The sequence below is a fragment of the Oncorhynchus kisutch genome, linkage group LG3 (assembly GCF_002021735.2).
Source record: "Oncorhynchus kisutch isolate 150728-3 linkage group LG3, Okis_V2, whole genome shotgun sequence".
In the NCBI taxonomy this organism is placed as follows: domain Eukaryota; kingdom Metazoa; phylum Chordata; class Actinopteri; order Salmoniformes; family Salmonidae; genus Oncorhynchus; species Oncorhynchus kisutch.
Window position 1 is genome coordinate 32,936,350 of NC_034176.2, and position 26,716 is coordinate 32,963,065.

General features: G+C 42.5%; 1 protein-coding gene across 1 annotated transcript; it reads left to right on the forward strand.

Moving 5' to 3' along the window:
- Positions 1–313: 313 nt before the first annotated feature.
- Positions 314–20,802, forward strand: LOC109881052 (mesoderm induction early response protein 3). The gene is made up of 13 exons (XM_020473225.2): positions 314–400; positions 1,939–1,963; positions 8,484–8,629; positions 8,901–9,035; positions 9,392–9,515; positions 11,866–11,939; positions 12,162–12,231; positions 12,366–12,514; positions 12,727–12,808; positions 12,897–12,991; positions 13,178–13,305; positions 16,322–16,476; positions 16,711–20,802. The coding sequence occupies exons 1-13, from the start codon at positions 392–394 to the stop codon at positions 17,172–17,174; spliced, it is 1,656 nt and encodes a 551-aa protein (XP_020328814.2). The 5' UTR covers positions 314–391; the 3' UTR covers positions 17,175–20,802.
- The last annotated feature ends 5,914 nt before the right edge of the window (positions 20,803–26,716 follow it).

A 26,716-nucleotide genomic window follows, 5' to 3' on the forward strand; every position in this document is an offset into this window, starting at 1 on the left:
AAGGGGTAGGTAGGGGCTATATAAATGGCCTGTTGACTGATTTAAATTGTCTGATATTGTTTTAGTAAATTGTTTGATTTTCCTTTATTCAAGGGAAATTTAATTCATCATGATTAGCTATTTATGTGTTTCGACACTATCTGCTTGGATAGTGGTAAGTAAGGCTAATCTTAGGTCTCAAATGACACGCCTATAAATACAAACCGATTTAGCGTTTGCCAATCAATACATTTTTTATCAAAGTCAATTTATACAGTAACATTCCTAGATTATGACAGGTAGCCTACCAGTATTTAGTTAGAAAGACGTCACTACTACTGTTACCTGGATCTCTGATTGGCTCAGAGAGTCGATCCGGGTACTCGGCTGGAAAGAGCCTATAGGTACCAATATGGCGGAGGTAAGAGGGAAAATAGGGGAGAAGCATCAGATTTTAAATCGATGTTTTTTTACATTTTTGTCGTTAACTTTCTTTTTAAATGTTATCGATTTCATAGATTAATGTTTTTTTGTTCTATATGTGTGGTTTTGTGTAATGATTGCCGCAATTGCCTCTAAAATATGTTTAAATGTATATACCGATCTTTCACGACAAGGCCTGTGCGCGTTCTCAGCTGCTTTGCTAACATCGACTGGGTAGATTGAGACGCCAATTTGGTGGAGGAAGAAAATAAGACATTATTTGCAAGTAATTGCGATGGTATTTTTTGGTTCTTGTGTACACAAAATTATGTAAAAAATCTTTAATGACCGGGGAATTGTTCCCAGTTTTAGAAATACCGTGTAGCTAAACAACGATTTTTTTTTCTCTAGCCTAGGTTTTCCTGTGTAACGTTAGTTAATAAGATTACCTTTCTCGACCATTTCCGAACACCGACAGTTTGTGGGAAAACTGTCTATTGTTGTAATTTTGCGTCCCACATCCAAATGTTATCCTATTGCTAGCATATTTACTAATAATACGATAACATTACATCAAACCGCTTATCTATACGGTTGGTAACTAGCTGAGGAACACTCAACTCCGTTCTCTTATATCGAGGCGGAGTTGAGTTTTGATAACTGGTCGCGGGATTTGTTAGCAACAACCTTGAGTCACCATCAGTCGATTCTTGTCCAAATGTAAATTCTGAAACCGCTTACTTGTACCAATGATTGTCCTGTACAACTGCGGTCCTTTCGCAGGGTCCTGAAATTAATGCTTTTAATAAAACTTTTAGCAAATACAACCACCGACTGTTATCTAATTTGTGTTGCTCGGTTGCAAACTGGTCTCAGAGCGTATCATATTATTCTGTACGTAAATCCGAGACACTCCATTTAATATGATATGTTACGTTTGGTCTGGTTCCATAAGACAGACGGTTACTTAAGGCAAAAACGAAAGGATGGGTGGGTGAATAGGTTGCGAGTTCGAATCTAATCACGGAGAACTTTATAATTTTAGATCCTTAGCCACTTTTCCACTACTTTGAGCTAACCCTTCACCTAACCTTAACCCTTTTTAGCTAAACCCAACCCTTAACCCGAAACAAAAATGTAATCTTCAATGCGGTAGGGACATCCCAAGGGTCCCGGATAGCATGGAGCCAATTGAATCTCATCTTACGAAGCTAGTATGTACAAGTAAAAGTTGGTTGTAATTTACATTTTTACAAGAATCGACTGATGTTTTCGACAGTGTAACAGAGCAGCATTCACATTAGCCTGGGCAGCTGCTAGTGGGGTTTATGGATGTCTATTATGGGCTTGTGAATGAAGAATGTTTTAAGTACGAACCGGTCACTGGGGGACTCGAGTGCATTACTGGTTGTACACTAAGACTAATGGTGGAGATCAATAAAGCCCACTAGCGACAGGCCAGGCTACATTCATGTATAGTATTTCATCTTCAATGTTGCTTCATTTGTGCTCTTATATTTTTGTTCTTCTAAACAGGCTTCCTTCGGGAGTTCGAGCCCAGGTAATGTAGAAATTATATATATATATATATATTTTAAACACAATCCTTAATTCAAACAATAACAAAGCGTCACTCCGCCTGTTTTGATTAAAAATCGGAGGATGGGCCTGGATAAATGTGTAACCACTCTCAAATTCATAGACAGGGGTATGGATTCAAGGACTGACCATCCATGATATAAAAATTATAAGTTTTAATCATGTTTTGAAGCAATAGTGTTTGTTTACATTTATGTTGTTTACAAATATTGGAGTAAAACAAGCATGCATACATACAGTACCAGTCAAAAGTTTGGACACACCTACTAATTCCAGGCTTTTTCTTTATTTTTACTATTTTCTATATTGTAGAATAATAGTGAAAACATCAACTATGAAATTACAAATATGGAATCCGGTAGTAACCAAAAAATTGTTAAATAAATATACTTTATATTTGAGATTCTTCAAAGTAGCCACCCTTTGCTTTGATGACAGCTTAGTCACACTCTTGGCATTCTCTCAACCAGCTTCATGAGGTAGTCACCTGGAATGCAGTTCAATTAACAGCTGTGTCTCCTCACAGCTGCTCATGTCCCTTAATATTGATGATGTGGTTCTTACTGACAAGAAGCACATGGCTGAGCTCTTTAACCACCACTTCATTAAGTCAGGATTCCTATTTGACTCTAACATGCCTCCTTGCCCGTCCAACATTTCCTCATCTCCCATCCCTTCTAATGCAACTATCCCCGATGCTTCGTCCTCTTTTTCCCTTGCCCCGCTACAAAGTTTCTCCCTGCAGGCAGTCACTGAGTCCGAAGTGCTAAAGGAGCTCCTTAAACTTGACCCCCAAAAAACATCTGGGTTAGGTTTCGACCCTTTCTTCTTTATGGTTCCTTCCCCTATCATCACAAAGCCTATCTCCAACCTTTTTAACCTGTCTAGGACTGGCCCCGTAACAGCCAGTGAAAGTGCAGGGTGCCAAATTCAGAACAACACATATCTCATAATTAAAATTCCTCAAGCATACAAGTATTTTACACCATTTTAAAGATACAATTCTCATTAATCCAGCCACAGTGTCTGATTTCAAAAAGGATTTACAGCGAAAGCACCACAAACGATTATGTTAGGTCACCACCAAGCCACAGAAAAATACTGCCATTTTTTCCTGCCAGAGAGGAGTCACAAAAAGCAGAAATAGAGATCAAATGAATCACTAACCTTTGATGATCTTCATCAGATGACACTGATAGGACTTCATGTTACACAATACATGTATGTTTTGTTTGATAAAGTTAATAGTTATATAAAAAAAATGGAGTTTACATTGGTGTGTTACGTTCAGTAGTTCTAAAACATGCAGTGATATTGTAGAATAAACATTGATAAAGATACGACTATTATACATGGAATTTAGATACACTTCTCCTTAAGGTATAGGGGGCAGCATTTTCACTTTTGGATAAATAGCGTGCCCAATTTCAACTTCCTGCTACTCATGCCAGGAATATAAGATATGCATATTATTAGTAGATTTGGATAGAAAACACTCTGAAGTTTCTAAAACTGTTTGAATCATGTCTGTGAGTATAACATAACTTGTGTAGCAGGCAAAACCCAGAGGACTAACCATTCAGAATTTTTTTTTTTTGGTCTCTGTCTGTTCACCGAGCTCTCATTGGCAAATTTATATTTCTTAGGAACCTATTTTCAGTTCCTACCGCTTCCACTGGATGTCACCAGTCTTTGGAATTTGGTTGAGGTTATTAATTTGTGCAATGAAGAAGTAGGCCATCTAGGAACTCGGTAACACTGTTGAGAGTGGGCAAGACATGAAAAGTAGCATGGTTTGTTGTCTTCCTGTATTGAACACATGTTTAAAAATACCTAAAGTTGTATTACAAATGTAGTTTGAAATATTTTGGCAAAGTTTATAGGCAACTTTTGAGATATTTTGTAGTGACGTTGCGTTTTTTGGAAGCTTTTTTTTCTGGATCAAATGTGTCAAATAAATGGACATTTGGATATATATGGACGGAATTAATCGAACAAAAGGACCAATTGTGATGTTTATGGGACATATTGGAGTGCCAACAAAAGAAGCTCGTCAAAGGTAATGCATGTTTTATATTTTATTTCTGCGTTTTGTGTAGCGCCTGCAGGGTTGAAATATGCTACTCTCTTTCTTTACTATTGTGCTATCAGATAATAGCTTCTTATGCTTTCGCCGAAAAGCCTTTTTAAAATCTGACATGGTGGCTGGATTCACAACGGGTGTAGCTTTGATTGAGTATCTGACGTGTGATTTAATGAACGTTTTTTTAATTTGCCGCGCTGCATTTTCCCTGTTTTTTTGCCCAAGTGGGATGCAACCGTCCCCTATCCTCAAGAGGTTAAAACCTCTTGAGGATAGGGAGACGCTAGCGTCTCAACTGGCCAATTGCCAGGGGAAATGAAGAGCGCCAGATTCAGATAAAATGCTATAAAATTCTAACTTTTATTAAATCACACATGTAAGATACTCAATTAAAGCTACACACATTGTGAATCCAGCCAACATGTCAGATTTAAAAAATGCTTTTCGGCGAAAGCATAAGAAGCTATTATCTGATAGCATGCACCCATCTGCACCAGTAGTAAACAAAAGAGCTAGCGTAGCAGGTGCTACACAAAACGCTGAAATAAAATATGCATTACCTTTGACGAGCTTCTTTTGTTGGCACTCCAATATGTCCTATAAATATCACAATTGGTTCTTTTGTTTTCGATTAATTCCGTCCATATATATCGAATAAGTCCATTTATAAAGCGCGTTTGATCCAGAAAAAAACTGCTTACCAAAACACAACGTCACTACAAAATATTTCAAAAGTTGCCTATAAACTTTGCCAAAATATTTCAAACTACTTCTGTAATACAACGTTAGGTATTTTTTTACGTTAATAATCAATCAAATTGTAGACGGGGCAATCTGTATTCCATACAGGAACGAAACCAAAACAGCACTGCTGTTCACGTCTTGCACAACTCACAAATGTGTCCCCAGTTCCGAGTTGGCCTACTTATTCAATGCACAAAGGATTAACCTCAACCATATTCTGAAGACTGGCGACATCGTGTGGAAGCGGTAGGAACTGAAAATGGATTGCTATTAAATATCCAATGGCAACGACAATGTTGTCAACAGAGAGTGGGGAGAAAAAAATAAAACATCTGAACAGTTAGTCCTCTGGGTTTTGTCTGCTACATAAGTTCTGTTATACTCACAGACATGATTCAAACAGTTTTAGAAACTTCAGAGTGTTTTCTATCCAATACGAACAATAATAATAATATGCATATATTAGCATCTGGGACAGAGTAGGAGGCAGTTCACTCTGGGCACGCCATTCATCCAAAAGTGAAAATGCTGCCCCCTATCCCAAAAAGGTTCACCTGTCTCTCCTTTCTGTGGAGGTTCCCATTGCTTGGAAGGCAGCCACAGTTCGTCCTTTATTTAAAGGGGGAGATCAAGCTGATCCTAACTGTTATAGGCCTATTTCTATTTTGCCCTGTTTATCAAAAGTGTTGGAAAAACTTGTCAATGATCAACTGACTGGCTTTCTTGATGTCTATAGTAGTCTCTCGGGTATGTAATCTGTATTCCGCTCAGGTTATGGATGTGTCACTGCAACCTTAAAGGTCCTCAATGATGTCACCATTGCCCTTGATTCTAAGCAATATTGTGCTGCTATTTTTATTGACTTGGCCAAAGCTTTTGATACGGTAGACCATTCCATTCTTGTGCGCCGGGCTAAGGAGTATTGGGGTCTTTGGCCTGGTTTGCTAACTACCTCTCTCAAAGAGTGCAGTGTATAAAGTCGGAAAATCTGCTGTCTCAGCCACTGCCTGTCACCAAGGGAGTACCCCAAGGCTCAATCCTAGGCCCCCCTTCTCAATTTGCATCAACAACATAGCTCAGGCAGTAGGAAGCTCTCTTCTCCATTTATATGCAGATGATACAGTCTTATACTCAGCTGGCCCCTCCCTGGATTTTGTCTTAAATGCTCTACAACAAAGCTTTCTTTGTGTCAACAAGCTTTCTCTACCCTTAACCTTGTTCTGAACACCTCCAAAAAGTGTCATGTGGTTTGGTAAGAAGAATGCCCCTTTCCCCACAGGCGTGATTACTACCTCTGAGGGTTTAGAGCTTGAGGTAGTCACCTCACACAAGTACTTGGGAGTATGGCTAGATGGTACACTGTCCTTCTCTCAGCACATATCAAAGCTGCAGGCTAAAGTTAAATCTAGATTTGGTTTCCTCTATCGTAATTGCTCCTCTTTAACCCCAGCTGCCAAACTAGCCCTAATTCAGATGACCATCCTACCCATGCTAGATTAGAGACATAATTTATAGATTGGCAGGTAAGGGTGCTCTCGAGCGGCTAGATGTTCTTTACCATTCGGCCATCAGATTTGCCACCAATACTCCTTATAGGACACTGTACTCTATACTCTGTAAATTGGTCATCTGAGGAACCTGTCGCAAGACCCACTGGTGGTTGCTTATTTATAACTCCCTCTTAGGCCTCATTCCCCCTTATCTGAGATATCCCCTCAGCCCTCATTCTCCACATACAACACCCGTTCTGCCAGTCACATTCTGTTAAAGGTCCCCAAAGCACACACATCCCTGGGTCGCTCCTCTTTTCAGTTCACTGCAGCTAGCGACTGGAACTAGCTGCAACAAACCAGCACTCAAACGGGACAGTTTTATCTCAATCTCTTCATTCAACGACTCAATCATGGACACTCTTACTGACAGTTGTGGCTGCGTTGTATGTTGTATTGATGTCTCTACCTTTTTGACCTTTATGCTGTTGACTTTGCCCAATAATGTTTGTACCATGTTTTTGTGCTGCTACCATGTTGTGTTGCTGTCTTGTTATGTTGTTGTCTTAGGTCTCTTATGTAGTGTTGTCTCATTGTGATGTGTGTTTTGTCCTAAATTTATATTGTATTTATTTTTTTAATCCCAGGCCCCCGTCCCCGTAGGAGGCCTTTTGCCTTTTGGTAGACCGTCATTGTAAATAAGAATTTGTTCTGAACTGACTTGCCTAGTTAAATAAAGATAAATCAAATCATTTGTGTAATTTCTTTCCTTCTTAATGCATTTGAGCTAATCAGTTGTGTTGTGACAAGATAAAGTGGTGTACAGAAGATAGGGCTATCTTCCAAATAGGGCTAAGTCCATATTATGGCAAGAACCGCTCAAATAAGCAAAGAGAAACAACAGTGCATCATTACTTGAAGACATGAAGGTCAGTCAATCTGGAAAATGTCAAGAACATCAAGCGCCATGATGGAATTGGCTCTCATGAGGACCGCCAAAGGAAAGGAAGGCCCAGAGTTACCTCTGCTGCAGAGGATAAGTTCATTAGTGTTACCAGCCTCAGATATTCCAGCCCAAATAAATGCTTCACAGAGTTCAAGTAACAGACACATCTCAACATCAACGGTTCAGAGGAGACTGTGAATCAAGCCTTCATGGTCGAATTGCTGCAAAGAAACCACTACTAAAGGACACTAATAATAAGAAGAGACTTGCTTCGGCCAAGAAACACGAGCAATGGGCGTTAGCCCGGTGGAAATCTGTCATTTGGTCTGATGAGTACAATTTTGAGATTTTTGGTTACAACCATTGTCTTTGTGAGACATGGAGTAAGTGAACGGATGACCTCCACATGTGGTTCCCATCATGAAGCATGGAGGAGGTGTGGGGGTGCTTTGCTGGTGACACTGTCGGTGATATATTTAGAATTCAAGGCACATTTAACCAGCATGGCTACCACAGCATTCTGCAGCAATGCGCCATCACATCTGATTTCCGCTTAGTGGGACTATCATTTGTTTTTCTACAGGACAATGACCCAACACACCTCCAGGCTGTGTAAGGGCTATTTGACCAAGAAGGAGAGTGATGGAGTGCTGCATCAGATGATGAGTTGGACCGCAGAGGGAAGAAAAAGCAGCCAAGTGCTCAGCATATATGGGAACTCCTTCAAGACGGTTGGAAAAGCATTCCTCATGAAGCTGGTTGAGAGAATGCCAGAGTGTGCAAAGCTGTCAAGGCAAATGGTGGCTACTTTGAAGAATCTAAAATATGTTTTGTTTCACACTTTTCTGGTTACTACATCATTCCATATGTTATTTCATAGTTTTTAAGTCTTCACTATTATTATACAATGTAAAAAATAGTAAAAAAATAAAAACCCTTGAATGAGTAGGTGTGTCCAAACTTTTGACTGGTACTATATATTGATATCGCAACTAAGGATTCCAGTTTTAATGTCCATTTTCTATTCAGGTGATGTTTATTATGATACCATGAAGCTAAATCTGTTAATTAAGAAATATTGAGAAAATAATTCCATGAAAACGATGCTTTGGGTGCGACAATGGCAGTGCCAGTTTTGCAGAGTGTATCTAATTTATTTGCCATTTGTCCTCAATGGTGCCATTCAACTGTGATCTAAAATAGTTTTCCCACTCCACAGTTGGCTCTTTATCGTCTGAAGATCATGACTTCGATCCGACAGCAGAGATGCTAGTCCACGAATATGACGACGAGAGGACATTGGAGGAGGAAGAGTCATTGGAGGGCGAGAGAAACTTTAACTCAGAGATAGCCGATCTGGAGAAGGTTGGTTGGCTAATAACAGGAAATAATTCCCATTTTCCTTTCTTTTGAACAGGAAATGTAGTTGTTGCTTTTATCGGAAGGTTTTTCATTCTGTCAATGCTTGAATGACCACTTCCTTCCCTACTATAATTAATCAAACGTTATAGGCTAGGGGGGGGATATTGTATCACATGGAACTTCTTGTCAAACCATTGTTCATATAGCAGACATGTATTACCATAATTTGGATTGTAGAGACGTGATCTAAAGTGATTTCTCTTTGTTGTAACAGGAGGGGAACATGCCGTTGGAGGAACTGCTGGCCATCTACCGCTATGAGGCGTCTGTCAGTACGGCTGCAGGCTCCAGCATGGACAGCTTTTCTGGGGAGCTGACGGATGAGCTGCCAGATATGACTTTGGACAAGGTGAACAAAATTCATTCCAATATTTTCCAATTTGGTAAAGGGAACATTGTCACAGTGTACTGTAGAGCCAATTTGTAGATATTCAAAGATGTTTTCAGTCAAGTTCCCTTATGTATCTGTGATATAATCAGTAGGCATCTATCCCAACTATGATTACATTATAAGTGTCTGTTTTACTTCTGTATTACCTACAAAGTGTGTTTACGACAGATATGGAACAAAACAACTTGTAGCTTTATTCCATTGGTACATACAGTATTACCTCAACTACCTCGTAACCCTGCACATTGACTCGGTACCGGTACCAGTTACTGATGTAGCTAATGGTTACTAACGATAATTGGGTTCTTCCACAGGAGGAGATAGCTAAAGACCTGCTATCAGGGGACTATGAGGAGGAGACCCAGTCATCCGCTGATGACCTCACCCCTTCAGTCACCTCCCATGAGGCCACCGACTTCTTCCCCAGAACACTCAGATGTAAGGCAATTCAAACTTTATTAGGACATCTCAGGGATAAATGATAAGAATATTATGAGCACAGCAATGTTTTGTTTGTTATTGTTTCCCAAGTTTAGCCTGCAGTATACCGTCATTGAAAACTCATAATAATGGCAAAAATACTGTCAAGTGCAGGTGTCATTATAAACAAAAGTACTTTAAAGATATACTTCTCCTTAACCTCTTACGTCGACCCCCTACTTTTTCGAACATTCTGTTAAAAATCGCGCAACATTTCGGCGTCCTGCTACTCATGCCAGGAATATAGTATATGCATATGATTAGTATGTGTGGATAGAAAACACTGGTTAAAAAAAAAAAACTGGTTTAAAAAAAAAAACTGGTTAAAAAAAAAAAAACTGGTTAAATCACGGCTGTGACTATAACAGAGCGTGTGTTTCATCGAAAAGCACAAGAAAATCTGGTCACTGAAAACTGAAAAAAGTATCAATGCGCCACTTGCATGTATTGTTGAATGGAAACTAAATTAAATGGGTCCGAGATTGCAATTCCTACAGCTTCCACACGATGTCGCCAGTCTCGTCATTTGCGGTGACTTTGTTTCTTGGTCAAACGTACTAGAGAGATCACTTTCCATCCGGTCTCCGACAGGAAGGTTTGGAAGAGAGATTTTGGAAGATGATTTGAAATCGTGGAGCTATTGAATACACATCGCCCCGTGATCAATTTGATAGATTATTAACGTTTACTGATACCTAAAGTTGGATTACAAAAGTATTTCGAAGTGTTTTGTGAAAGTTTATCGTCGACCTTTTTAATTTTTTTAAATGACGTAGCGTTTTCAAACGGTGTTTTTTTCTGAATCACACAGTTTCCATAGATGGCTATTTTGGGTATATATGGACCGATTTAATCGAAAAAAAGACCCAATAGTGATGTTTATGGGACATATAGGAGTGCCAACAAAGAAGCTCGTCAAAGGTAATGAAAGTTTTAATATTTTATTTCTGCTATTTGTGTAGCGCCGGCTACGTGAAATCTTTTGTTTACGTCGCATTCAGGTATTTCGGGGTGTTGCATGCTATCAGATAATAGCTTCTCATGCTTTCGCTGAAAAGCATTTTAATAATCTGACTTGTTGGCTAGATTCACAACGAGTGTAGCTTTAATTCACTACCCTGCATGTGTGTTTTAATGAATGTTTGAGTTTTAACGAGTGCTATTAGCATTTGGCGTAGCGCATTTGCATTTGCTGATGGCTAGATGAGACGATTGCGTCTCGGGTCGACGTAAGAGGTTATTAAGGCAACCGCTGTGTCAGATTTCAGAAAAGCTTTACAGCGAAAGCACACCATGGAATAATCTGAGTACAGCGCTCAGAGACCAAAACAATCCATACAGATACCCGCCATGTTGTGGAGTCAACAGAAGTCAGAAATAGCATTATAAATATTCACTTACCTTTGATCTTCATCGGAATGCACTCCCGGGAATCCCAGTTCCACAATAAATGTTTGTTTTGTTCGATAAAGTCCATAATTTATGTCCAAATACCTATTTGTTCGCATTTAGTTCACAAATTCACAAGGCGCGAGAACTAGGTCCAGACAAAGTCAAAAAGTTATATTACAGTTCGTAGAAATATGTCAAACGATGTATATAATCAATCTTTAGGATGTTTTTATCATAAATCTTCAATAATGTTCCAACCGGACAATTCCTTTGTCTTTAGAAATGAAAGGGGACGCAGCTCGCTCTCACGGCTGCGCGCAAGACTTAGGTCATGGCATTCTGCCAGACACCTGGTTCAAACAGCTCTTATTCGCTCCCCCTTCAAAGTAGAAGCCTGAAACAAGGTTCTAAAGACTGTTGACATCTGAAGCCTTAGGAAATGCAATCGGACCAAATTGGACACTTTATATTGGATAGGCAATGACTTGAAAACCTACAAACCTCCGATTTCCCACTTTTTTTACAGAATTTTTTTTTTCTTCGGTTTTTGCCTGCCATATGAGTTCTGTTATACTCACAGACATCATTCAAAAAGTTTTAGAAACTTCAGAGTGTTTTCTATCCAAATACTAATAATATGCATATCTTAGCTTCTGGGCCTGAGTAGCAGGCAGTTTTGCAGGCCGTAGCAGGCAGTTAACTCTGGCCACCTTATTCTTCCAAGCTACTCAATACTGTCCCCCAGCCATAAGAAGTTAACTTATTTATCTTGTTAGCTTTGACAGCATTTATCCCCTCCTAAACATTTATTCCATATTTTAATGGCCTTGTCACGTGATTAGTTGATAAGCACAGGGTCCCATTCGTATAACAAGCATTCTAATGGGGCGTGCCTGTTCTGTCTTTGTATTGTCAGCTAATACTATCTACGACGGTGATAAGGAGTCCGAGTGTGAGGAGGATGGCCCAAGCCTAGAGGACTCCAGAAAGGTAAAAAACTTGTCCTCCTTTTAAAAGTGACTTGATTGAAGAAGATACAGGATTAAGTTTCCCATAAGCACAGATTGGAGGTCAGTTTCTTTTATTTTTCAATGGTTAAGGTTGTTTAGTAACGTTATTCGGTTCAATTATCCTAGACCTGCATTTACTGATGTTAGAAACATGGGGCTGCATGTTCTGGGGGTAAATCTGTTTTGTATTTGTATTTCACAGGAAATAATGGTGGGGTCGCAGCACCAAGCAGAGGTCCCCACCCACCTCTGTCACTATGGCGACGATAAGGGTGAGTGCAGGCTTTCTCAAGAGGTTAACCCATAAACCCGTTGCACTTGACAGTCAGACATTTAGCAGTGTTTCCAAGTGTAACATTGTACAGAGTGTCTAACATTGTGATTCTCATCTGCCATTTTCATGAAGTTTACGAAGATGATGACCAGTTGCTATGGAGCCCGGACGTGTTGTCAGAAAGCAAGGTCCGGGACTTCCTGTGTGAGGCGTCGTCACGGGCGACCGATGAGAGGACAGGAAGTGACATGGCAGTGGCTCATGTGAGCGACAATGAGCAGGTCAGTCATCGCTACACGTGATGGTCAATCTTCATCTAGCGGTCTGTCTTACTGGCATTGTGGAAGACTTCTTTAAGACTCGCTGGATGTCATAACATTAGACATTCTACAGCTGCCATCTCAAAGTTATTGTCCGTCTGTCAAAGTTACATGATTGTCATGGTTGTTGTCAATGTAAGTCGTTAACCTATTCCTCTGTCGTTTCCCTGTAGGCTCTGTATGAGCTTGTGAAATGTAACTACAATACCCCTGAAGCACTGGAGAGGTATTGCAGTAACGTGAACTCATCACAGGGTAAGTCACCATTTTGAATCATTAGTAGGCTCTTTCAAAAATGTCACTCTGTTGGGAGAGGGAAAATGACCCCTTGTGATTATTACAGAGGAATCCCCACCGTGGTCTGAAGATGAATGCAGAAACTTTGAACATGCACTACAGCTATATGATAAGAACTTTCACCTCATACAGAAGCACAAGGTGGGATTCTCTCTCTCTCTGTTACTGATTTTAGAAGGTGATGAAATGATTGTAATATCATGTTGATAGCTTCTGTAAAGATATGAACATGCATACTTTATTTACCCTTTCTTTAAAAAGCCTGTGGCACTAACTTCCTGTGTTGGAGAACTCTTCTTTTCATCATGTATTTCTGCCCTTCATCAGGTTAAGACACGGACGGTAGCTGAATGTGTGGCCTTTTACTACATGTGGAAGAAGTCGGAGCGCTTTGATTTCTTTGTCCAGCAGAATCGCTTTGGCAAGAAGAAGTATAGCAGCTATCCTGGTGTAACGTAAGTGATCATTCAGTATGCTCAACAACCGTAGTAACTGAGGTCTGAATTCATTGCTGTTCAAAAGTTTGCGGTCACTTAGAAATGTCATTGTTTTCCATGAAAACATAAACTTAGCACAAAAAAACCTTCCCCTTTTCAGGACCCTGTCTTTCAAAGATAATTTGTCAAATCCAAACAACTTCACAGATCTTCATTGTAAAGGGTTTAAACACTTTTTCCCATGCTTGTTCAATGAACCATAAACAATTAATGAACATGCACCTGTGGAACGGTCATTATGACACTAACAGCTTATAGACGGTAGGCAATTAAGGTCACAGTTATGAAACCGTAGGACACTAAAGAGGCCTTTCTACTGACTCTGAAAAACAACAAAAGAAAGATGCCCAGGTGCATCCCCTGTCCCGCAGGATGCCCTGCACTGCGAGGACGATCGGCTGTCCGTCCTGTCTCCCTGTAGCGCTGTCTTAGGCATCTCACAGTACGGACATTGCCATTTATTGCCCTGTTCATCTGTGTGAATGTGCCTTAGGCATGCTGCAAGGAAGCATGAGGACTGCAGATGTGGCCAGGGCAATAAATTGCAATGTCCGTACTGTGAGATGCCTAAGACAGCGCTACAGGGAGACAGGACGGACAGCTGATCGTCCTTGCAGTGGCAGACCACGTGTAACAACACCTGCACAGGATTGGTACATCCGAACATCACACCTGCGGGACAGGTACAGGATGGCAAGAACAACTGCCCGAATTACACCAGGAACGCGCAATCTCCTCCATCAGTGCTCAGACTGTCCGCAATAGGCTGAGAGAGGCTGGACTGAGGACTTGTAGGCCTGTTGTAAGGCAGGTCCTCATCAGACATCATCGGCAAAAACGTCGCCTATGGGCACAAATCCACCGTCTCTGGACCAGACAGGACTGTCAAAAAGTGCTCTTCACTGGCGAGTCGTGGTTTTGTCTCACATGGGGTAATGGTCGGATTTACGTTTATTGTCGAAGGAATGAGCGTTACACCGAGGCTTTTACTCTGGAGCGAAATCGATTTGGAGGTGGAGGGTCCGTCATGGTCTGGGGCGGTGTGTCACAGCATCATCGGACTGAGCTTGCTGTCATTGCAGGCAATCTCAATGCTGTGTGTTACAGGGAATACATCCTTCCCCCACATGTGATACCCTTCCTGCAGGCTCATCCTGACATGACCCTCCAGCATGACAATGCCACCAGCCATACTGCTTGTTTTGTGTGTGATTTCCTGCAAGACAGGATTGTCAGTGTTCTGCCATGGCCAGAGCCCAGATCTCAATCCCATTGAGAATGTCTGGGACCTGTTGGATCGAAGAGTGAGGGCTAGGGCCATTCCCCCCAGAAATGCTGAGTTGACATGAAATGAGATGCAAAATGAATAGGAAATATACTCAAAACAAGGTTAGAAATAATGATTTTTTTTTTATTGAAATAATAATTGTGTCCTTCAAACTTTGCTTTTGTCAAAGAATACTCCATTTGCAGCAATTACAGCCTTGCAGACCTTTGGCATTCTAGTTGTCAATTTGTTGAGGTAATCTGAAAAGATTTTACCCCATGCTTCCTGAAACACCGCCCACAAATTGGATTGGCTTGATGGGCACTTCTTACGTACCATACGGTCAAGCTGCTCCCACAACAGCTCAATAGGGTTGAGATCCGGTGACTGCTGGCCACTCCATTATAGACAGAATACCAGCTGACTGCTTCTTCCCTAAATAGTTCTTGTATAGTTTGGAGCTGTGCTTTGGGTCGTTGTCCACAGGGTATGGCATGGCGTTGTAAAATGGAGTGATAGCCTTCCTTCTTCAAGATCCCTTTTACCCTTTACAAATCTCCCACTTTACCACCACCAAAACACCCCCAGACCATCACATTGCCTCCACCATGCTGACAGATGGCGTTAAGCACTCCTCCAGCATCTTTGATATATTTTTTTTGCTTTTCACTAATGTTCTTCTTTGTGATCCGAACACCTCAACTTTGATTCGTCTGTCCACTTTTTTCCAATCTTCCTTTGGCAAAAGAACACTGTCCAGTGTCTATCTTTTATTTTTATTGGCCAGTCTGAGATATGGCTTTTTCTTTGCAACTCTGCATATAGAAGGCCAGCATCCCGGAGTTGCCTCTTCATTGTTGAGGATGAGACTGGTGTTTTGTGGGTACTTTTTAATGAAGCTGCCAGTTGAGGACTCAAACTAGACACTGTAATGTACTTGTCCACTTGCTCAGTTGTGAACTGGGGGCCTTCCACTCTTTCTATTCTGGTTAGAGCCAGTTTGCACATTTCTGTGAAGGGAGTAGTACACAGCGTTTTACGAGATCTTCAGTTCCTTGGCAATTTCTCTCATGGAATAGCCTTTATTTCTCAGAACAAGAATAGACTGATGCGTTTCAGAAGAAAGTGCTTTGTTTCTGGCCATTTTGAGCCTGTAATCGAACCCACATATACTGATACTCAACTAGTCTAAAGAAGGCCCGTTTTATTGCTTCTTTAATCAAAAGAACCGTTTTCAGTTCTGCTAACATAATTGCAAAGGGTTTTCCAATGATCAATTAGCCTTTTAAAATGATAAACTTGGATTATCTAACACACCGTGCCATTGGAACACAAGAGTGATGGTTGCTGATAATGGGCCTCTGTACGCCTATGTAGATTTTCCATAAAAAATCTTCCGTTTCCAGCTACAATAGTCATTTACAACATTAACAATGTCTACACTCTATTTCTGATCAATTTTATGTTATTTTAATGTACAAAAAAATGTGCTATTCTTTAAAAAACAAGGACATTTCTAAGTGACCCCAAACTTTTGAACGGTAGTGTATGTCGACGGAGTTCTCTCTGAACATGTTGATGGCCTGTGAAAGCAAATTCTATTTTAATGTACTTGCAACTACACAAAAGGGGTGGACATTGCTAATGGTTATTATGGGAGTATGTGTCTGTGTGTGTTAACATCTTGCGTGTTCCCCCTGCCTGCAGGGACCTGATGGACCGGCTGGTGGACGAGGCGGAGGGCCTGGCAGTAGACAGCTCCTCCTCTGTGTGCTCAGGCGGAGGAGGAGGGGTGAGGATGGAGCCCACCACAGAGCAGCAGCTCAGCCTGCTCAACTCCATCACTGCCAGCGACCTCACAGGTTAGTCAACAGGGTCTCAGACTCTCAACATAGTATGTAGCACAAACTGACCCTCTCCTTCCTTGATAGGCTTGTGAAAAATAGTTACTCTAACTTCAGATATGGCGTTTGGTATTACATTACACAGATTATACACAACAATACAACTTTATACATTCAACACAAGTCCTAAAAACAATGCATAAGAAATCCACAGATAACCAAGTAGTTTATTTATGTTTCCTCATCCCTCAGCCCTGAGTAACAGCGTGGCCACAGTGTGCAGCCCAGCGGAGGTGAGCTGCCTGGACTCGTACGGTTTCCCCCCTCTGGAGAGCCTCCACCGGGGGTCCCTAGCACAGGAAGAGCCCCTGGGCTTCCCCTCCAACGGAGGAGATCCCGACTGTCTCAACATGCTGGACGCTGGCTTCTACCACTCAGACCTGGGCCAGCGGGGAGGGGTGTACGGGGGCAAGGACTGCGAGCGGCCTTCTAAGAGGCTCAAGTTGGCGCTGCCCGACTCTTTCATCAACGACGTTTCTGTGGGTAACCTCGGAGTGGATTTTGAGGGGCGGCGGAACACGGCACACCACCGCATCACCGGCGCCAAGATGGCGGTGTCCGTCACGGACTTTGGGGGCTTGGCGGGCAGTGGGGAGCCCAATGGGTTTATGGGAGCACATGCACGACGTCACAGCACAGCGCTCCAGTCAGAGTGACCGCCCCCAGAATCCCTCTTTTAAATCCACCATCCCATGTGTACATAAGACTCACTCACTGGAGATTTTTGTTTAATAATTATATATACACATCTATTTCGTTTTTGATTTTATTTGTGAAATATGACATCAGTGATGTCTTTATCGTATAGAACAAAAAATCTTGATTTCTCAAGAGTTTATATAGCCATTTATTTTCCGCGGCCCTGAGATGTCAGTGTCCATGTAGTGTGGGGCCCAGCCCAGCCTGTCCCGGAGGCTGCGGATAGACAGTTGTGTTTTGTTCCTCATCCCTCACACCCACATCTACAGACGACTTCTTCAAAGCTACGTAATCCTGCCACTCATATACAGTTGCCAAACCAGCTTTGTTCTGGTTTACTAAGTTTGTTCATTATTAAAGTGGTATTTTTGATTAACAATCAGTGTTTACAGGTACTTGCAGAAACCAAGCTTGGTCAAATGTGTTTTGTCCGAGAGGAGCCTGGGTTTTGTACTTAATGCAACAACACTCGTTGGTGTTGAGGCCGTGTAGATTTTAACTAGGAGCATATCAGTTGCTAGGATGTTTTTCTCTCCCTCTCGCCTTTGTTTTTGTTCCTGTGGAAGCTTCTTTTGTACTCGGCTTGCTTTTTTCAGACTTTTAACAGTCTGAAGTGGCCAAACCAGAGGAGAATGTTCTAGAATTTTAACAAAATATTATATGATGATTTTCCTCAGTGTTCAGCTGTGACAGAGCTTGCCAAAACATTTTAAACCTTTTTTAAATCCGACAATTTTATTAGCGGAGTCAAGTGATCAATGTAAAGACTAAAAGGCTGGGTCTGACACCCAACTGATCTGGGCAGTTTTATCTGTCCATCATATTATCTGAAACATGCCCTTATAAATCTGTCTCTTATTGCCCCAGAAATTAGCCAAAATCATGACAATATTTTACATTATGACAGAACAGTTTTTGGATTGGCATTATAGCGTTGCACTGAGATGTCATGTGTTCAGCTCCAGTAATGTATATAGTTTCTGCCCTATACTCTTAGCACAACATGTATTTCTTCATAAATCTATTTGGCCCCAGTTGAGTGCTAATTGTGCTGTTTGCATGTTCAACATGGAGCTTGATCAATCTGCAAAAGTTAGGGTTTATTTTTTTCCCTCTACAGTATTGTTCATTATTGAAACTACTTAAGGTCTGCATAAGCTTGTTAGCAGTATTATTTCTTTATTTAAAGCCACTTTTTTTCCTTTTCTGCAACTTCCACTGTACTGACTGGAGGATGCCTTGTATTAACCAGTCCATAATTTAATGTCCAGTTGCAGTCTAACAGAGATTCAACTTCTATTTCTCTAGACTGAACTAATTGTGAATTGTTGAGTGTTGGGGGGGGGGGTCATCATTGTCTTTTTAATGTATGCAGTAGTGATTGCTTAATTTACCTATGCATTGTGAGTTTGATAATTAGTTGGTTTCAGGGGTGTATATATACTGAACAAAAATATAAACGCAACAATTTCAACGATTTTACAGAGTTACAGTTTACAGAAGGAAATCAGTAAATTGAAATAAATGAATTAGGCCCTAATCTATGTATTTCACATGACTGGGCAAGGGCTCACCCACTGGGTGCCATGCCAATCAGAATTTGTTTTTACTCACAGAAGGTCTTCATTACAGACAGAAATACTCCTCCCCCCCAGACTATCCCACAGGTCTGCGGTTGTGAGGCCGGTTGGACGTACTGCCAAATACTCTAAAACGACATTGGAGGTGGCTTATGGTAGTGAAGTTAACATTAAATTATCTGGTGGACATTCCTGCAGTCAGCATGCCAATTGCACGCTCCATCAACTTGAGACATCTGTGTTGTTATGTGTCAAAACTGCACATTTTAGAGGGGCCATTTATATATGTCCCCAGTGCAAGGTGCACCTATGTATTGACCGTGCTGTTTAATCAGCTTCTTGATATGCCACACTTGTCAGGTGGATGGATTATCTTGGCAAAGGAGAAATGCTCAGTAACAGGGATGTAAACAAATTTGTGCACAAACATTTTGAGAAATAAGCTTTTTGTGCAAATGCAACATTTCTGGGATCTTTTATTTCAGCTTATGAAACATGGGACCAACACTTTACATGTTGCATTTATAGTTTTGTTCAGTATAATTCTGAATGTCACCCACAAAAGTCCATAGACTTCTTACATAAACATTTACCATACAATAATTCACTATCCTGAGTATGTACAGATGGGTTTTTTGCATTGGTTTTACCTAGCTAGGCGTTATCTAGTCATTCTGTTTCTATGGCAGACATTGGAGTCAGTTGTTTGTTCACCTTGCATTATTTCCCCAAATGTTGACAGTTTCATGTAAATAATTAACTAATAGCCTTAAATGTCTTCATTGACCTCTTTAAACTTGTGAATCTGTGTTGATACAAATACTTAAAATTAGATTCCTTGTCAAAAGGCAATAATGTGTCTATGTACTGACATTACATGTTTTTACATTTTACTGATTGGCTTTTGGTGTTTGGATATTTGGGGGGTGGGGGGGGGGGGGGATTTTCCCTTGGCAGTGGGAGACAGCAAAATAATGCATGCTAGCTGTGTGACAGTTCTCGAAAATGTACAACTTTAAAAAGGCTTTACCTAAGACGTATTAATATATTATTCAATGTTGCATTTTGAAGTTGCAATCATAATGTACAAATCCCATTTTGTTACTCTTCATTTATTTCCTTTACACATTTCTGTCTTTGTCTTGGTGAAAGGGATGGCTTCTGTAGTCAGTATGTTGAAAGATGGGTCTGGTTCAGAATCAAGCCCTCGTCCCTTAGGTACTTTCATAGATCTGGGCCCGTATCCACAAAGGCTCTTATTCATTGTGATCTAAAAGGCCAAACTGATCCTAGATCAGCACTCCTACTCTGAGACGCTTTGTGGATACGGCCCCTGGTATGGTTGGATAGATGGAACCAAAATGGCAGATGAACTACTACCATATTGCTTATACCTATCCAATGCTTTCAGATACATCAAGTGCCTAGGGGTATGTACCAGACCATTGTTACTCACCATCGTCAAAAGTGCAGATGTCGTGGGTGTCTCCAGGCTCTCTCTAGCTTTAGCAGTGCAGTGATATTTATTTCACCCTATGGTTTGGTATAAAGACTCAGAAATACTGTCTGAATGTAAAGGCCATTATTGACTAGTAGATTAATATTTTGATTTTACAACCCTGTCCTGAAATCTCATAATGTGATATTTTTTGGGGAATCTCTGGAGAGACTTGTGTGTAAGAAAGCACTCATTTCTTTTTATATTTTGTATTGTGTTTTGAAGTTTAATAGTATAAAAAGATATAGCAGTTGTGGTTGTTTAAAAAAATATCTAGTTCTTTGAAGTAAAGAAAACACCTTTTTGTGAATAAAACATAAATGTATATCCAGAAATATAGACAATCAACATATTTACTATCGAATGTTCAAGAGAAACTCGCTTTTGTTTAAGAATTGTACATAGACACTGAATAGTTTTTTTTCTTTGGGTTTTGTTAAACATTTTGTATTTTCTGTTCTTTAATACCTGATGTACAGATCCAGAAATAAAGTTCTGGAAAACGTCTCAAGATTTCTGCTTTTACTCAGTTTTATGTGCATTAACTTGTGTGACAGCACAAGTGAATTTCTGCTTTTTGTGGTGGATCTCTCCCCAAAATTGGTTGCCGTCCCCTAATAGCCTAATCCCTACACTTAAACCAAAATTAGCCTTCTGGGGCTTAATATCTTTCCCTTTTTTTTACATGCAAAAAAAGTTAGAGGCCTAAACCATTAATGGTGACACAATGTTACAAAGTTATAAATGTTGGACACATTACATTTGTCAAACCTGTTAAAGTGCTGCCGTTTCATGGGTTTGTCATTAGGCCTACAGAAATGGCGTGGTTAAATCTGGTTTATCCTGTTGCTTGTGAAATGTCAACTGTCATTGACGTGTTCAAATGGTGGTGAAACGTATTACATTGCAATAGGCTTTTGCACATTTGCAGAGACGTGGCTAGCAGACAGACATTTTTCACAAAGAAAGGGTGAGAGATTGGCTATATCGAACATTCAGAATGGCCAGCACGCGCGTCTTTGGCTTCAAGGGATGTTGGAATTGGAAGCTCTTAAATAAAAAATCTGCTCAATGCAAAATATTTCTTCCTTTTCGATTGTAATGGTGTGATATGCCACGGAGAAAAGACAATAACCGGTGTGTTCCTTGATCAAACACGGCAAAAGAAATGCAATAACCGGTGAGTTCCTTGATCAAACACAGCACTAGGCCACGGGAGAATTACGTGACAAATTCTACCGCCTGGGCTTTGATGTAATGCAAGAGCAGATATTCAGCTTCTCTTATTGTTCAGCGCTTTACCTGAGAGATGTCTCTAAGGTGCAAGGCAAGGTGTTAGTCATAGGCTGAGGGGGTGTGTAATGAATTGAGAGGCTGACATTCATTTTGTTGATGAAGATGACCACACTATATTTAACTGGACATTGGCCTCAGATGTCAAAGCGGTCCTTGTTGGAATTGACAAGTTGACCTTCCTTAAAGGTCAAAGCAATCTGCGGGATCCAGAGTGAAGGATCAGGGGCGCCGCCAGGGATTTTGGACCCCATGAAAATATATCACATTGGACGCCACCATCACAGGCCACACCAACCCTGTGCAATTGCTGTAAACACAGACGCCCAGAACCCAATCAACCCAACTCCAACTTGGCCAAGATAAAGCAAAGCAGTGCGACAAAAACAACAACACAGAGTTACACATGGGATAAACAAATGTACAGTCAATAACACAATAGAAAAATCTGTATACAGTGTGTGCAAATTAAGTAAGGAGCTAAAGCAATTAATAGGCCAATAGTGGTCGAAGTAATTACAATTTAGCAATTTACACTGGAGTGATACATGTGCAGTTGAGGATGTCCAAGTAGAAATACTGGTGTGCAAAAGAGCAGAAAAACAAAATATGGGGATGAGGTACGTAGTTGGTTGGATGGGCTATTTACAGATGGGCTGTGTACAGCTGCAGCGATCGGTAAGCTGTTCTGACCGCTGAAGCTTAAAGTTAGTGAGGGAGATATGTCTCCAGCTTCAGTGATCTTTGCAATTCGTTCCAGTCATTGGCAGCAGAGAACTGGAAGGAAAGGCGGCCAAAATAGGTGTTGGCTTTGGGGATGACCAGTGAAACATACCTCCTGGAGCGCGTGCTATAGGTGGGTGTTGCTATGGTGACCAGTGAGCTGAGATAAGGCGGAGCTTTACCTAGCAAAGGCTTATAGATGACCTGGAGCCAATGGGTTTGGCCAAGAATATGTAGCGAGGACCAGCCAACGAGAGCATACAGGTCGCATTGGTGGGTAGTACATGGGGCTTTGGTGACAAAACGGATGGCACCGTAATAGACTGCATACAATGTTCTGAGTAGAGTGTTGGAGGCTATTTTGTAAATGACATCGCTGAAGTCAAGAATCGGTAGGATAGTCAGTTTTACAAGGGTATGTTTGGCAGCATGAGTGAAAGAGGCTTTGTTGCGAAATAGGAAGATTTAACTTTGGATTGGAGATGCTTTATGTGAGTCTGGAAGAATAGTTTACAGTCTAGCCAGACACGTAGGTATTTATTGTTGTCCACATATTCTAAGTCAGAACCGTCCAGAGGAGTGATGCTAGTCGGGTGGGCGGGTGCGGGCAGCGATCGGTTGAAGAGCATGCATTTCATTTTACTAGCATTTAAGAGCAGTTGGAGGCCACAGAAGGAGTGTTGTATGGTGTTGAAGCTCATTTGGAGGTTTGTTAACACAGTGTCCAAAGAAGGGCCAGATGTATACAGAATGGTGTCGTATGCGTATAGGTGGATCAAAGAATCACCCGCAGAGCAAGAGCGACATCATTGATATTTACAGAGAAAAGAGTCGGTCTGAGAATTGAACACTGTGTCACCCCCATAGAGACTGCCAGAGGTCCGGACAACAGGCCCTCCGATTTGACACACTGAACTCTATCTGAGAAGTAGTTAGTGAACCAGGCGAGGCCGTCATTAGAGACACCAAGGCTGTTGAGTCTACCGATAAGAATATGGTGAGTGACTGAGTCGGAAGCCTTGGCCAGATCGATGAAGATGACTACACAGTACTGTCTTTTATCGATGGCGATTATGATATCGTTTAGGACCTTGAGCGTGGCTGAGGTGCACCTGTGACCAGCTCGGAAACCAGATTGCATAGCGGAGAAGGTACGGTGGGATTCGAAATGGTTGATGATCTGTTTGTTCACTTGGTTTTTGAAGACTTTAGAAAGGCAGGGCAGGATGGTTATAGGTCTGTAACAGTTTGGGTCTAGAGTGTCTCCCCCTTTGAAGAGGGAGATGACTGCGGCCCCTTTCCAATCTTTAGGAATCTCAGACGATATGAAAGAGGTTGAACAGACTAGTAATAGTGGTTGCAACAATGGCGATGGATAATTTTAGGAAGAGAGGGTCCAGATTGTCTAGCCCAGCTGATTTGAAGGGATCCAGATTTTGCAGATCTTTTGGAACATCAGATGTCTGGATTTGGGTGAGGAGAAGCGGGGGGGGGGCTTGGGCCAGTTGCTGCGGGGGGTGCAAACTGTTGGCCGGGGTTGGGGTAGCCAGGTGGAAAGCATGGCCAGCCGTAGAGAAATGCTTATCGAAATTCTCGGTTATCGTGGATTTATCAGTGGTGACAGTGTTTCTTAGTCTCAGTGCAGTGGGCAGCTGGGAGGTGGTACTCTTATTCTCCATGGATTTTACAGTGTCCCAAAACGTTTTGGAATTAGCCTTTGCTTTCCTAACTGACTGTGTGTATTGGTTCCTGACTTCCCTGAAAAGTTGCGTATTGCGGGGACTATTCGAAGCTAGTGCAGTACACCACAGGGTGTTTTTGTGCTGGTCAAGGGTAGTCAATTCTGTAGTGAACCAAGGGCTATATCTGTTCTTAGTTCTACATTTTTTGAAAGGGGCATGTTTATTTAAGATGGTGAGGAAAGCACGTTTAAAGAACAACCAGGCAAATGTGCTAAAATCAACAGCAGAAATAAGCAGCTGGAAAAGTGGAAATGGAAAATGGAAAACAAAATGGAAATTGAAAGGTCTGATGGTGGCACTAGAGGAAAGGTCAAGAGGTCACCAAATCAATAGGGTTCTTCCACTTGGGGTCTTGATTGTGCACAACAAATGTTATGGCAATCCAGCCATTCCTTTGAGATATATCTTGTTCTCCGTCTGTTCTCAGTCTTGTTCTCAGCCTGTGGGCATCATGTGTGTAGTGATCCAATATCCACAGCGATGCCATTTAACAGTTATCACTGGCCCTTGCTCAGCCTTACTCACCAAGAGCCCAGCGCCGAGCCTTCTTGCTAGAAAAGTCACTGATCAAGTCTTTGAAGTCCAGCTTTCTAGCTAACTGACTTTCCATGGACAGCATGGCAAGACTGCAAAGCCTGTCCATAGTGGACCTCAAATAGTTGAAAAAAAATCAGTTTTAGCTTACTGAAAGCTCTCTCACCACCAGCAACAGTCACAGGCAGTGTGCAAAATATACGTAAAGCAATGCACACTTCTCCAAAAATGCTTTGCAGCTGCATCATACAAATTGCGTTCAGGAGACCAAGAGGGGACACGTTAGGGGGGAAAGTGGCAGCATATACAGTGTTCAGGTGTCTTACTTCATTTTGAAACTCAGGTGTAAGATCTCTGAAATACATGATCAGTGGTTGGCACACAGAAGGGACTTTATCCTCACTAATCTGCCCAACTTTCAGAACGGCAGAAAATGATTCTACAATGTTTGCAGTGGTGTGGAACCTAGTGTCAAAGTCACTTATGATGTTGTCCATAGCAGTAAAAAACACTGTGTTCGGAAACACCGTTGCTGCACTGCCCTGAGCTGTCTCCTCTTCAGAGGTCTCCTCATGGAATCTCTTCCTTTTCCTCTGGCGGCTGTGTTCCTAAATTGAGGTGCAACATTCATTTGCGTAGCAATCAGTGTTGCCTCAGAAAGGAGAGACTCCCATCCATCTCTAAGAGCCTGCATCTCTTCCTTTAAGGCTCTGATATTGGCTGCATCTGTGTTTTTGCCTGAGATTTTTTCCTGTGAGATTCCCGTCCTCAATGTATTGCAGTACCTGCAATTATGCCAATTGACATGTCATTCAACACAATGCTGCTCACCTCCTTCTTCGGTTGGGAGTTGGGCTGGTCCAGGGGTATGGGGATGGGGAGACAGGGCTGGTTTAGGGGTATGGGGATGGGGATACAGGGCAGGTTTAGGGTTATGGGGATGGGGAGACAGGGCTGGTTTAGGGGTATGGGGATGGGGAGACAGGGCTGGTTTAGGGGTATGGGGATGGGGAGACAGGGCTGGTTCAGGAGTATGGGGATGGGAGACAGGGCTGGTTCAGGGGTATGGGGATGGGGAGACAGGGCTGGTTTAGGGGTATGGGGATGGGGAGACAGGGCTGGTTTAGGGGTATGGGGATGGGGAGACAGGGCTGGTCCAGGGGGGTGAGGGTGGGGAGACAGGGCTGGTTCAGGGGTATGGGGATGGGGAGACAGGGCTGGTTCAGGGGTATGGGGAGACAGGGCTGGTTCCGGGGTATGGGGATGGGGAGACAGGGCTGGTTCAGGGGTATGGGGATGGGGAGACAGGGCTGGTTCAGGGGGGTGAGGATGGGGAGACAGGGCTGGTTCAGGGGTATGGGGATGGGGAGAGGGCTGGTTCAGGGGTATGGGGATGGGGAGACAGGGCTGGTTCCGGGGTATGGGGATGGGGAGACAGGGCTGGTTTAGGGGTATGGGGATGGGGAGACAGGGCTGGTCCAGGGGTATGGGGATGGGGAGACAGGGCTGGTTCAGGGGTATGGGGATGGGGAGACAGGGCTGGTTTAGGGGTATGGGGATGGGGAGACAGGGATGGTCCAGGGGTATGGGGATGGGGAGACAGGGCTGGTTTATGGGTATGGGGATGGGGAGACAGGGCTGGTTCAGGGGGGTGAGGATGGGGAGACAGGGCTGGTTCAGGGGTATGGGGATGGGGAGACAGGGCTGGTTCAGGGGTATGGGGATGGGAGACAGGGCTGGTTCAGGGGTATGGGGATGGGGAGACAGGGCTGGTCCAGGGGGGTGAGGGTGGGGAGACAGGGCTGGTTCAGGGGTATGGGGATGGGGAGACAGGGCTGGTTCAGGGGTATGGGGATGGGAGACAGGGCTGGTTCAGGGGGGTGAGGGTGGGGAGACAGGGCTGGTTCAGGGGTATGGGGATGGGGAGACAGGGCTGGTTCAGGGGTATGGGGAGACAGGGCTGGTTCCGGGGTATGGGGATGGGGAGACAGGGCTGGTTCAGGGGTATGGGGATGGGGAGACAGGGCTGGTTCAGGGGGGTGAGGATGGGGAGACAGGGCTGGTTCAGGGGTATGGGGATGGGGAGAGGGCTGGTTCAGGGGTATGGGGATGGGGAGACAGGGCTGGTT